At 38.4% G+C, this 13,251-nt stretch overlaps 1 protein-coding gene across 1 annotated transcript; it reads right to left on the reverse strand.

Annotated features, from left to right (window-relative positions):
• Positions 1–640: 640 nt before the first annotated feature.
• Positions 641–10,022, reverse strand: gpc2 (glypican 2). Its single transcript, XM_060893184.1, has 11 exons — positions 9,866–10,022; positions 7,001–7,159; positions 6,487–6,621; positions 4,459–4,634; positions 3,739–3,819; positions 3,229–3,394; positions 2,345–2,475; positions 2,072–2,245; positions 1,734–1,870; positions 1,355–1,524; positions 641–1,277 (listed from the first exon to the last, which is right to left on the reverse strand). Exons 1-11 carry the CDS (start codon positions 10,020–10,022, stop codon positions 1,048–1,050), a joined length of 1,716 nt encoding a protein of 571 aa, XP_060749167.1. The 3' UTR covers positions 641–1,047.
• Between the last annotated feature and the right edge of the window lie 3,229 nt (positions 10,023–13,251).

Raw genomic sequence — 13,251 nt, forward strand, 5'->3', positions numbered from 1 at the left:
GATACAGTATTTCAGGTATCGAAATGGTATAGCCAGAGGGGCTAAGGGGCCCTCCGACCTGACCCGTGAGCCATGTAAACCATTTGCGTAATTTGCGGGGCCCTACGCAACTTGCGTAGTGAGCGTACAGGGCCGATCGGCTCTGGGTATAGCTTGTGTTTCGAATGAAAAGAACTTGGACACAAATTGGAGAACAGGCTGTAGTTTATTAGGATTTTCTTTACAAAATTCTATTAGTAAAAAAAAATCATTAATTTGTTCTAAAAAATGTGTAGAAATGCGTACAGCTCTGATCTTGAACACTGCTGAGAGACATATGAACATTAAACATTTTCACAAATAAATACAATAAATAAATACACATACATAAATAAAAATAAACACATCAATAAACACAATCTGCAGTCACATCAGGGATTAAACTATTTCAACTGTAATCCTAAACCTTACTATAAAACGGAGTCCTACCGTGTGGTAATGCAGTACAAAACATTTAGCAGAAACATTCACTAAGGCTCACTGGAGCTGAACAGTGTCTTTGTTTCTCATTAGTCTTTGTTCCAGAAGTTTCCTTCCCATTCATAATCTCCATTACATTCCAGAAAATTCTTATCTAAATGTACAAAGCATTGACTGACAGACAAATAAATCACCACCCGTCTGTTGAAAAAAAGGAAATGTATGTGTTTCCCTTCTGAAACTTCTGGAACCGAGTCTGCTGAAACACGAGCAAAAGATCACTGTTTACCTTTGAATCCATGGTCAACAGCAACAATTTTGATTGATTGGTGAATATTGCTTTTTGAGATTTAAGGTTCACCAAAATTTTAAGCACTTTATTCACTTTAAACATTCATCATTGCCTTCACTAACATACCAAACCTACACAATAAAAAACATACAAAATTAGTGTGACATTATCAGCTACATCATCCTTGATTCTTTCTCATTTTTTTCCCTTTCTGTTCTTTCAGTCTGTCTCTTCATCTGTCTGACTCTCAGTTTTGTCTGTGCTTTCTGAATCATTTTAATATAAACTGCATTAACCTATTTTCTCCACTGGAGGATGAGAGAGAGCAGCAGAGAGAGGCAGAGTGACAGAAAGGAAAGAGGAGATAATGTCTGGACGGCTGATTTGACCGAGCCATTAACTCTACTCCTGTCACGAGGGCGGGGTTTATAAGGGTGGGCAGGGTTTTGTGGAGAAATGGGCCAATCATTCCTGTAGAGCTCATTGGCTCCAATCATTCCAGATCCACTACCATCCTCATCATCACCTAGACAGACAAATACACATTAGTGAATGACAGAAACAATGAAGGACATTCACTCATCCTCACATAGACACACTCACTGTGCAATGTGTCTGTGTCGATGCCTTGATGTGCGAGTGTGAGGCGGTGTGTTGCCACCCGAAGCTCCATGAGGATCTGACGGGTTCTGATGTCCAGAGAACTTTCAACATCCACTTCTGGGTTGTTCAGCTGATTTACCAAGCCATCTGCTGTGACACTCATAAGATACCTACACACACACAGATGTCACCTCTGAGATATTTCAGCACAACAAAAAATTACTTGTGAGGGTTGTGTGCTACAGAAATATTTGATAGATAAATCTCTGAGTTGATATAAGTGCTTAAAGACAAACATGCCAATATGCAGACTCTCCATTAGATCTTCCATTACCCGATTAGATAGTATACAAACACACACAAACACACATAAGCACACCTTCCACGTGTGTATCCATTCCAACAGCGCTCCTCGTTGGTAACATCTGCAGCCATTTTGTCTTCGTTACAGAGAGAGTGAGGCAGCATTACCCAGAACTCTCTCATTGGCCTCAGACGCTGTTGCAGATCCAACACCTGAAAACGACAATACATACGGTATACGACTGTAATATATCAACACCCAAATACAGTGAATTAGTGACTATACAAATTAACCTCTGAACACACTGATGTAACACAGATGTACATTAACAAAGAAACACCTTAGCACAATTTATGTAATGAGAAACAGCAGAATACAAAAACATATGAACCTCAGCACTAACTGTGTCTTACCAGTCGGTCCATATTGGTTCCTGCAGCAGTTGTAGGCTTTTCTTCTGGACTAAAGGTTCTGAAAGTCTTTCTGCTGTCTCGCTCTCTGTCAATCTTACGCTCTTTCTCTCGTTCTTTAGATGAGCGTTTGTTCCTACTGGGGGCTGGACGAGGATTCCCACAACCCTGAAACACCTGCACTCACACACACACACACACACACACACAGTTACGTATAACACCTGCTATGAGGATTGATAAGCGATCAGGCATGTGTGTGTGTGTGTGTCTGACCTTGGTGGAGATACTAATGCTGTTCTCCTGCATGTGCATGATGGCTTCAGAGATTTTCACAGCTACAGAATCAGCAGCCAGTTCCACATTAAACGGTCCATTGAGTCTCTCCGCCAGGGAGAGGAGAGAGTCTGGCACAGACAAACACATTAAGTACTTCATTTTACCGATAATACAAAGGAAAAAATAAAGCTTACCCAAAAACCCACTGAAAATATTAGTTTTGTACTCCTGCAACAATTGTTCCTTTCGACCACGGCCTTTAACAACCCTTAGCCATAAATTATTCTAAAACCCTGCCCCTAGTAGTAGTCTTACCCCTTAGTCAATTAGCAACCACAGCCCCTTAACTGTAACCTGACCCCCACATTAACAAAACCCTAATCATATTTTTGCCTGTTAGGTATTTGCCCCAAAATGTACTCAACTCACTATATTCCTAAATGTAGCCCTCAAAAACAACTTTTACATAATCACTCCACAAATCACATTAAAGCCAGGCACCATAGTCCCACTCCAACCATAACCATAGACTGTGAATTATATTCTTGCTCCACTCATATTCCCTGAAATATATACTGGCCTATATAATGCCACAAACCACAATGATCATGATGATACTTTTGTCCCAACAACAATTCCGAAATAATAATTTGCCCCAATATTAGCGCCATAGCTGTAATTATACCCGAGCTATAATAAAAGTTAGGTTAGGGTTAGGGTTTTCCAAAGTTATTGAATATTTTGGTGAAGTTTGTCACTAGAGTTTTAATTGTTTTATAATAAAAAAACCTAATTAATTTTAAGCCTGCTAATTACAGTCATACTACAAGCATAGTCGTAAAACACAACCCCTAACTGAAGCACTGACCCTTGTCGCTCACCAATGAAGCGATTCCACTCCGTGTTAAGCTCTGCATGATTGGCCAGACAGCCCTTCATGACGTTGAGGCACAGTGGGTGGCAGGACCTGATTGAGGGACTCCCACCACATAGAGGACAGTACAACTGACGCATCAAAGCCTTACCACACTCCGCACTTACACTAAACTACAGAGAAAAACAGAGATCAAGTTAGAGAGTTAGAAAAAAGTCACTGGAAAATGAAAACATACAGGACATATATCTCCTGTACTATAACTTTTTGTCATGCATCTTCAGAGTGCCCTAATAAATAAATGACATGAAGAGTTCATGTGGAACTGGAAAAAATGTCAGAGAATTTGGGATGGAGTTCAATGCTGCTAGTTATAGGGAATAAACTAGGGAGAATCTGGAGTATGTTCTTTTTCCCCCCAAACTTAACTTGTGTCTTAACTTCACTTCTTGGAGTTGGCTGTGAAAATGATGGACTGGTTAGAAATAAATCTGCTACCAAGTGTGTTAACACTTACCTTAATGGCTTTGTTAACAATGTCTTTGCCGGTAAAGAGGCCCTGCACTAAGGCCCTTGCAGCGATTAAAGCACGAGACAACTAAAAACAGAGAGAGAGAGAGAGAGAGAGAGAGAGAGAGAAAGAGTGAGTGAAAGAAAAATGTGCATAAATATTCACCCTCTGAATAAACATTTGGTAGAGCTATAATTGCAGCTGCAAGCCTTCTAGAACATGTCGCTATTATCTTCGCACACATGGATCCAGATATTTTTAAACATAGTTTTTTTCTTTGTCAGATTAGATGGACATTAAACATTGGTGATTTTATTTTTTGGGTCTCTACAAAATTATGCTACCAGCACCATGTTTATAGCATATAGCACATGGTACCGAGGTTGAAAAGGAAAGGTTTGAGCAAATCAGACTTGTTTGCTGAATCTCCAAACTCCAGATTTATTATTGCTTCTGTCAAGTATTCAATTATTTTCCAAGCTGTGTTGCCCGATGAAAAGATTCTCACATTTGGAGTGTGATAGTGTTTGATTAGCTCTCTTCTGTTACAAACTCTGGAGACTTATAGGACCTTGTGGATTTTAAGTCAATTGACACATTACTTGTACAAATGTGGACTCAAAGTAATGATTATATATAAGATCTTTGCATGACTGTAATTAAACACATCGAGTTGATTTTTATACACACACACCCTACACATTTGTCATGTGTCATGCATGTTACCTGTGTGCTGAGTTTGCGTTGCAGTTCTCCAAGTGGCTGAAGATGTTGTGTGTGTTTGCTTACACACTCCAGATAATCCACACTGAAGTGATAGTGAGGGTTCAGTAGAGTGAACACGCGCTCCACTAACTCGGTCCAGAAATCTGACACAGCTTCTGATACATATGCACCACCATCTACACACACATGCATACACATAATTACACCATTGTCATATCTATGGATTGGCCTTATTTATCCTTATTAGTTGCTAGTTTATGTGCTTCAGGAAGGTGTAGGATTTTAGTCGTCATCATTTGAATACAGGGGGCACGGTGGCTTAGTGGTTAGCACGTTCGCCTCACACCTCCAGGGTCGGGGTTCGATTCCCGCCTCCACCTTGTGTGTGTGGAGTTTGCATGTTCTCCCCGTGCCTCGGGGGTTTCCTCCGGGTACTCCGGTTTCCTCCCTCGGTCCAAAGACATGCATGGTAGGTTGATTGGCATCTCTGGAAAATTGTCCCTAGTGTGTGATTGCGTGAGTGAATGAGAGTGTGTGTGTGCCCTGTGATGGGTTGGCACTCTGTCCAGGGTGTATCCTGCCTTGATGCCCGATGACGCCTGAGATAGGCACAGGCTCCCCGTGACCCGAGTAGTTCGGATAAGCGGTAGAAGATGAATGAATGAATCATTTGAATACAGCCAGTGACTCTCTAGAGTCAGTGCTATGTGGGTGACTCATCTTTCTGTTACCTGCATACACCACCATTTGCTAATAACTATGCTCTGACTATTAAACTGTCCTAAACTCATCCCAGTACATCTAGAAGCCTTTACTATCACCATTATATATATTACAGCACAGTGGAATTCTTTTCTTAACATATCCCAACTGAGAAGGTTGGGTGTCGGGGCACAGGGGCAGCTATGATACAGTACCCCTGGAGAAGGGAGGGTTAAGGGCCTCGCTCAATTGTCCAACAGTGGCAGCTTTCTCATGCCGAACATTCAGTACCTTTTTATTATATTCATAAGTACATAAATACATAAATTGCACACTAACACACAAATGTATACAATTTGAAGCCAATCAACCAAGTGTCACTGTAGTGAGTTTCCTTATACATACATTCACACAACCCACTGATTCATGAGGTAGTAACTAAAAATGTCAAATTTTGTCTGCAAAGAAGTACATTTGCTCATATGCAGCTTGATTATGTGTATTTATTTACACTTTTTTGTAATTGAGAACACTTTACCTTAATAGTCTTATTATTAGAATGGCTTTAATTCACATGTAATACTACACTGGAATAATAAAAGCTCTAAAATGCCCTCTTGTGGTACCCGGGGGAATTGCTGTATAATTCAAATACAACATAAAACACATTTCTTTGTTATTTGTTTAAACATAAACAAGACAGATTGACCAGTAGGAGGCAGTGTGCATGTGTAAAATACACAAACGATATATATAAATGCTATATACCTACTGATGTGAATATATAGACCATGGAGAAAAAACAACAACAGCTTGGTTCTGTTACACTGTGGTGCACATTGATTTTTGTGGCCATGGACTGGGTCACTTGTCCCCTTAGAGAGGAGCGTCACTGCAAATCAATACAAAGGTCTTCTGACAGATAACATTTATTCCCTATGAAGGAAGTGGTGCCTTGTCCCCTTAGAGGAATGTGTCACTGCAAATCAATACAAAGTGATGATATCCAATGACGAAACATTTTTATCTGAATGGGCGGGGTCTCTTCCAATATGACTCCACACCATTCAAAAGGGGTGAAGGGGTCACTGAATGGTGAATGAGAATGAAATAATGTAAAATCATATGCAACAACCTTCATGGTCACCAGATTTCAACCCAATCAAACTCCTATTGTACTGTAGATGTTGGAGTGGCTTGTTGTCTTGTCTTCCCAGCACCTTACTAAGACACTTTCTGGAGGGTTTTGTTTGTTTGTTATTTGTTAAATGTCTATATTTTTCAAGGATCTTACCAATATATACTATTACACACATATACACATACCTGTATAGTATTGTCTCAGTTGTGCGAACAGTTGTTGAAAGAGCCGTGTGTTCTGTGTGTACAGGCGTCCATAGGTCTTGATGAACATCTGATTCATCGACTTCTCTGATACACCAATTAGCTCACGGAAAAATTCTGACAACACCCACAGAAAAACAGGAAAAAAACCTGGACTGAAACAGTTTCTACAAAACTACACATCACGAAAGACCATGTTAATGAAATTAGCATTAGCATTAGCAGTGTCTAGACTAACAGTGTGCATTAATTCTCCTCTAGCCTGTTATCAATGTTTAAATTCTAGCTATAAGATTAATGCTGGCTAGACAACCCACAAGTGGACAAAAACATGGTCTTATGTTTGGTATGAAGAAGAAATTTAGATTTAGGGTGATTGTTAAATAAGGGCAGATGGGCGTATATATGTACAAGGTAAGTGTACCTAGTAAGTATAGTTAAATAAGTAATCAAACTAATTAAAAATAAGTTAAAATGAGAACATGATCTGTCTCACCATCAAAGCGGCGGTGTGTGTGGGTGAAGCTTGTCAGCAGGAACTGACTGGTCTCCTCAACAGAAGACAGGAAGTCAGCTTCGCTCTGCCGTACAAGCATTTCTTCCATCTCACTTGTACAACATGTGTAATCACGTGGACAGTAACGCAGGTGTTCACCTGCCAATTAAAGCACCAGATAAGTACACAATCCTGTCCAATCAGAACAGAATATGGTCCACAAAATACCCCACAGTGACCAATTAAAGCACATTATATTTCACAACAGCCAATATGAGAAAAATGTATCACATGCTGACTAAAAAGAGACAAAACATATCAAATGTTGTCCAATAAAAGAAAAAACATATCACAAGCAGACCAATAAAAGACAAATCACATACATAACACTCAGTATCCAATATGAGCAAAATATATCACACACTGACCAATCAGCACAAACTATATTCCACATCAGCCAATCAGAATAAATCACCTCACACACCAGCCAGTAAGAATAAAATATATCAGGTAAGGGTTAGTCTGAGCAAAATACAGTGTATTAAACAGACGAAAATCACTAAATAGATCATCCTGAACAATAAGACCTTATTATAATATTACAGTATAAAAGTTAATGTAGATTAGAAAGAGGTTGAATTAACATTGTGTAACTTTTGTTTGAAATAATTGAAATGTTCTGGTCATCACTTTATTAGCATTGCACAATCATGTCCATTAAACTAAGGTTAAACACACACAGGCACACAGATGTAAATCCTCCAGTCTCATCCGGAATTCTCTTCACACCTTCAGTTCTCCCTTTTGTTCTCTCTTCTACTGCCATTAATGACGCTCATCATCCCTCTCTTCACCATCTGCTGCCCTGACCCATGGGACCTCTCACACACCCCTAAAATTTCTGACCAAAAATGTCTATGCAACTGTTTCTGATAAATACACTCCAGAGAGTTAGCTGTCACACACACACACACACTCACACACACGCACACCACACACACGCACACCACACACACTTATCACTCTTTGTTGAGTCCCCCAGCCAAGTAAATGTAAATGAATCCAAACCCACTGGTATTGATCTGCTCAAAGCACAAATCATTCAGTATTGCATGCACACACACTTTTCACAGAAGCTAAAATGTTAAAATGTTAATTCATCAGTTCATTCAGTCCTGCAACATTGTTTAATATTTAATGTGTTAACTTAATTTCCTGGACCTTCCAGAAATCACTTGCAGCTGTCCAGATGTCCAACTCTGAGTTGGACATGAAACATGAAGAACACAAGCCATCAGACTCCTTAATAACTGAACTGAACTGTATTGAGCATAACACACATGCACATCAGATGTATGGACTGCACAGACCTACACCATATATAACTCTTCCAATATACATCCATCAAACTGTTTATATGATGTTTTGCACACTGTTTTTACTCTTTGCACATGCTGTCTCACATTTCAGTTGATTAATAGTGATTAAACATGTTTATTGTCTTTTGTGTATTGTCTAGTATTTTTTGTTTGCACTGTGTTTTGTTCTTTAGTGTCTTGTTTGTCTTGTCTTGCACTGTTTGCACCAGGTTGCACAGTTGCACTTATTGTGGCTAGGAATACTTATTAAGTCCTTATCTCTGTCTTTGTTTTATGTAGCACCACGGTCCTGGAGAAACGTTGTCTCATTTCACTGTGTACTACAACAGCTATATATGGTTGAAATGACAATAAAAGCTTCTTGACTTGACTTAGCATGAAGAGATAGCTGTTATTTTAACCCATTAAACTCACACTACATTTACCAGTATGTGGTGTTGTCTTGTTTAATACTACCAGTGATTTTGATTTAAAACCCTGACTTATACACAGGTTTACAAAGTGGACAAAACCCTTACATTTTAAAATTCATTTTTGAAATGAAATGAAATATAGAAAACTCCACAATGTCTGACGTTTAATCTTACATTATTAAAATACTGTAACAGTAATATAAATACATAATCTATACTTTTGTGTAGAAATGTAATATATTTCATAGTGTAATGAAACAAAAACCTTTTCACCAAAACCATTTTTTAGACATGCTAGGACTATTTCTGGCAAAATTAAACTGAATTAATTGTATTTAAATGTATATTCTTTTCCAATAACATGAAACTGGGCAATGTACAACAAAATCCCCAGTGGTGAATTAATACTGTACAGTGTTTATATATATATATATATATATATATATATATATATATATATATATATATATATATATATATATTAACAATACTTAGTGGGATCTGCTAAGCTACTGCCAAGTTTATGGGGGGCATAGAAGCCTTTATTATCGCCACATATGCATTAGAGCACAGTGGAATTCTTTTCTTCACAAATCCCAACTGAGGACGTTAGGGTCAGAGTGTAGGGGCAGCTATGATACAGCACCCCTGGAGAAGGGAGGGTTGAAGGGTCCAACAGTGGCAGCTTGGCAGTGCTGGGGCTTGAACCCTGATCCTCCGATCAAAAACCCAGAGCCTTAACCACTTGAGCCACCACTGCCCCTACATACAATGGAAAGGAACTGGAAAGGAACATGTGTTCAGATTAATTTTAGATTCAATAATAATTCATATTATTATTATTGTTGTTGTTATTATTATTATTAGTAGTAGTAGTAGTCGTAGTAGTATGTTTTATGTTTTCTTTGTTTTTTTTGTACCATTATTTATTTAGTTATTTATTGGTGTAAACATATGTACAAAAGTAATATGGAATATGTAAAATATGTGTTAATATATATATAAAAAACACTGCTCGAGCGCACATGTGTTGTGCTTCAGGGGGAGTGTGTGTGTGTGTGTGTGTGTCTTACCGGACATGGCGTTGAGGGGAGCAGCGCTCGCGCTGTAACCCCGTTCTCCATACGCACGCCGGGACTCGGAGCAGCTCCGCGCATTAACGGAACCGAAAAGCACGCACACGAGTACAACACGCAGTCCCAGTGTCTTTCTCATTTCCATCCGGCTCATTATCAACATCATCATCATCCACCATTCACACTCACACACTCGGGAACAGCGGACTACTTTAAAGTTTGCTCTTTGCTCATCAGTTTTGACGGTAAACACAATATATCTCCCTCACGATGATAAAACACATGAGCACTTCTCACCACACGCGCACCGCACCGGAGAAACTACGGGACCTTCATCGGATGCTGTTTTCGGGGGCTTGTATTTGCACGAGCTCCTGCTGCTGACGGTCTTTGTCTCTGCGCCTGAAAGATCAATTCTCCAGCATCCCTCCCTCTACACAGAACAATGGGACAAAGAGTGTGTGTGTGTGTGTGTGTGAGAGAGAGAGAGAGAGAGAGAGAGAGAGAGAGAGAGAGAGATGGTGGGATGGGGAGGAGAAACAGATGGAGTCAGATGTTTAATGAAAAGAAAATTTGACTTGCACTGCATCTGAATCTAAAGCTTGTGTGTGTGTGTGTGTGTGTGTGTGTGTGTTTGTTCCCTATTCAGCACTGACTTTGGAATTATTTCAATTAATCACATACTATTAATTAGGTATAATGAAAAATAATAACAAAATGATAGTGTTTAGGTTTTTCATAAATTAACAGATTTTTATAGTGTTTTATGATGACACAGACTCCCCCACCTCTATCTCTCTCTCTCTCCCTCTCTCTCTCACACAGACACACACACACACACAGAGAGAGAGAGATAATACACTAATACTGTAATTAATATTTAATATGTTCCTTCATGTCTTCTTGCTCCCTTGTTCTCTTTCATGAGAACATCATGAGACTCCTAATGCATGCTGTTAAAACTGCATTTTGTATATTAAAATGTTTTACATATTTAGAATAAAATATTGGTTATATTCCAGTTTCCAGGTACTTTTAAATAAGTCATTGTAAAAAAATATTTACAAAATCTTAAATTATCAAAACAAAATTGAACAAACACAATGTATAGTATAATGTTAAGACTTCATCAGAGGTAAGTAAGATAATATCAAACATTTAAAGCATTTAAACATTACATCTTTATGACAGATCTGGTTTAATATTATAAACATTAATATTCTCGTGGCAAGGGAAAGATCAAGCACATGAAAAAACAACAGAAGAAGCCTGCACACTGATAAACTGCTATAATAAATTTAATGGTGCAACGTTTTGACCATCAGGTCTTCGTCAGGCACAATATCATGATGATATTGATATTGTGATATGATATCACAATGATATTTTGCCTGACGAAGACCTGATGGTCGAAACGTTGCACCATTAAATTTATTGGAGCAGTTTATCAGTGTGCGGGCTTCTTCAGTTGTTTTTTCATTGATTGTTTGTTGCCCAGCACCTGTACCCTAACATTTTTTGTGGTTTTTGGATGTGCAGTCCTCCTCGCAAGCTAAAGATCAAGCACAACCAGTACCTCTTTACAAAACTTGAGTCGGAAACTGCCTGTATTCTACTTCCAACACCTCCATATTTGTCAGAATTTCCTCCGTTAGCATTTGTCATACTAGACTAACCTATAATACTGTGAAGCAGTGGGTGCTAATTGCTGAACACTGGGCCTTTGGAGCCCTTTGCAAGCAAAGGAGACCCTTATGGATGTCTTCTAAGTCTTCTGCCTGTGCTTCAATATTTTATGCCTTGGGAGTGAGAACGCATTAAACTGTAAGACCCTTCACTCATTTAGCATAAGGTCATAGGCTGCAAGGGGGCAGGGCAGGATTAATAGATAACAGAGCTGGGACCCTACATATTCACCAGTTTAATAAATGATTTGTGCAGGTATTCACCTATACCTTCATAACAGTAACAAAAAAATAAAATCATGTTGATGTTAATATGTCAAAGGTTCAGTTGCCTGTGGACAAAGACATGGCATGACAGGGACATGTATGAAGGCAGGGGAAATGTTTGAATATGTAAGAGGAAAAATCAATTTTATCCCAGTCATTGCTTTTTCTTTTGTACCTTCAAAAGTCACCTTTACATTTAAAAATGAACAAAACATCAAATGTTGGCTTGCTTGTGATGGTCCAAATACAGTGCAGAAGATGGAGGAGGTGACAAAGAACAAGATGGAGAGTCCTTCATTACAGCAATTTTCTTTCTGTTATTGGCACAACCCAACTGATATTTGCAATATTTCCAAAAGGACTTGAATATTGCACAAAGAGGCAAAGCTACCTGTTACATCACTGTGCTACAATAAGATGGGACAAGTTAATATAAAAAATGCTTCTAGTGTCAATTCATTTGGTTCAGGGAACCAAAAAAGTATTTATTAGTCTACATTTACATTTGTTCATATTTTACAGTGTGAATACAGTGGTCAGTTAAGTGTTCTCAATGTAGCCTATTTGAGATGCAGTCACAGTTTAGATTTACAAAGGTAGTAAATATTGTCCTCTAAAACTGTTCTGCTGCTATGATATGATAAATCCTTATGTTAGGATGGTGTGATGATGTATAACATAAAACAAAATGGAATTCTTGACCACTACAGTGATTTACCGCTATCACTTCTGACTAGCCTGTGCTCACCTTTGCCAGCATGAGCGAATATTTCATGAGGAATCATCAACTGTTATAGTATTTACAAATGCCAGAAACTGTCCAGTTTACCTGAAGCACTTGACATGTATTTGCATGCTTTTTTTGCGCACTGTAACATGATAATTTCCTGAATGAGCATTCCTACAGATGCTCTATTTAAAGTGGCCATTTAGTGTATATCATGAAACAAGAATGTCAACGATATATTATTTAATGTGGTTGGACTGAGTGGAATGGGCTTACAGTCTTTGTCTTCTTCAAAATTGGGAATTTTCAATAAAGCGGTGGTTTATTATAGAGGACATGTTATAGTTGTAATTTATCCTGAAATTTTAAAAATTGACATAACCATAGTTGTAATTTCTTCCTGTAGTGTTTTGTCTTAAATTAAATGTCCTGGATTCCTTCCTCATAGGTTGAAACATGGAGTTCTTGCACACTATATTGATTACTGACATTTATAATGTTTAGTTTATTGAATGTGGTGTCACACGTTTTAACTGTATATTGTTAGAATCTAACGTTAAGGAACATCCTCGAGACAAGTTAATTCCTGTTATCACTTAAGTTGTAGCAGTAATAAACACCAGGAACAGAAAGCTTAACCTCCCTGTTCTGAACGTACTGCAAAATACTGTGGTTGTTAAAAAGTGCTGAGAAACATCTCAATA

Source organism: Tachysurus vachellii, chromosome 18, assembly GCF_030014155.1.
Source record: "Tachysurus vachellii isolate PV-2020 chromosome 18, HZAU_Pvac_v1, whole genome shotgun sequence".
In the NCBI taxonomy this organism is placed as follows: domain Eukaryota; kingdom Metazoa; phylum Chordata; class Actinopteri; order Siluriformes; family Bagridae; genus Tachysurus; species Tachysurus vachellii.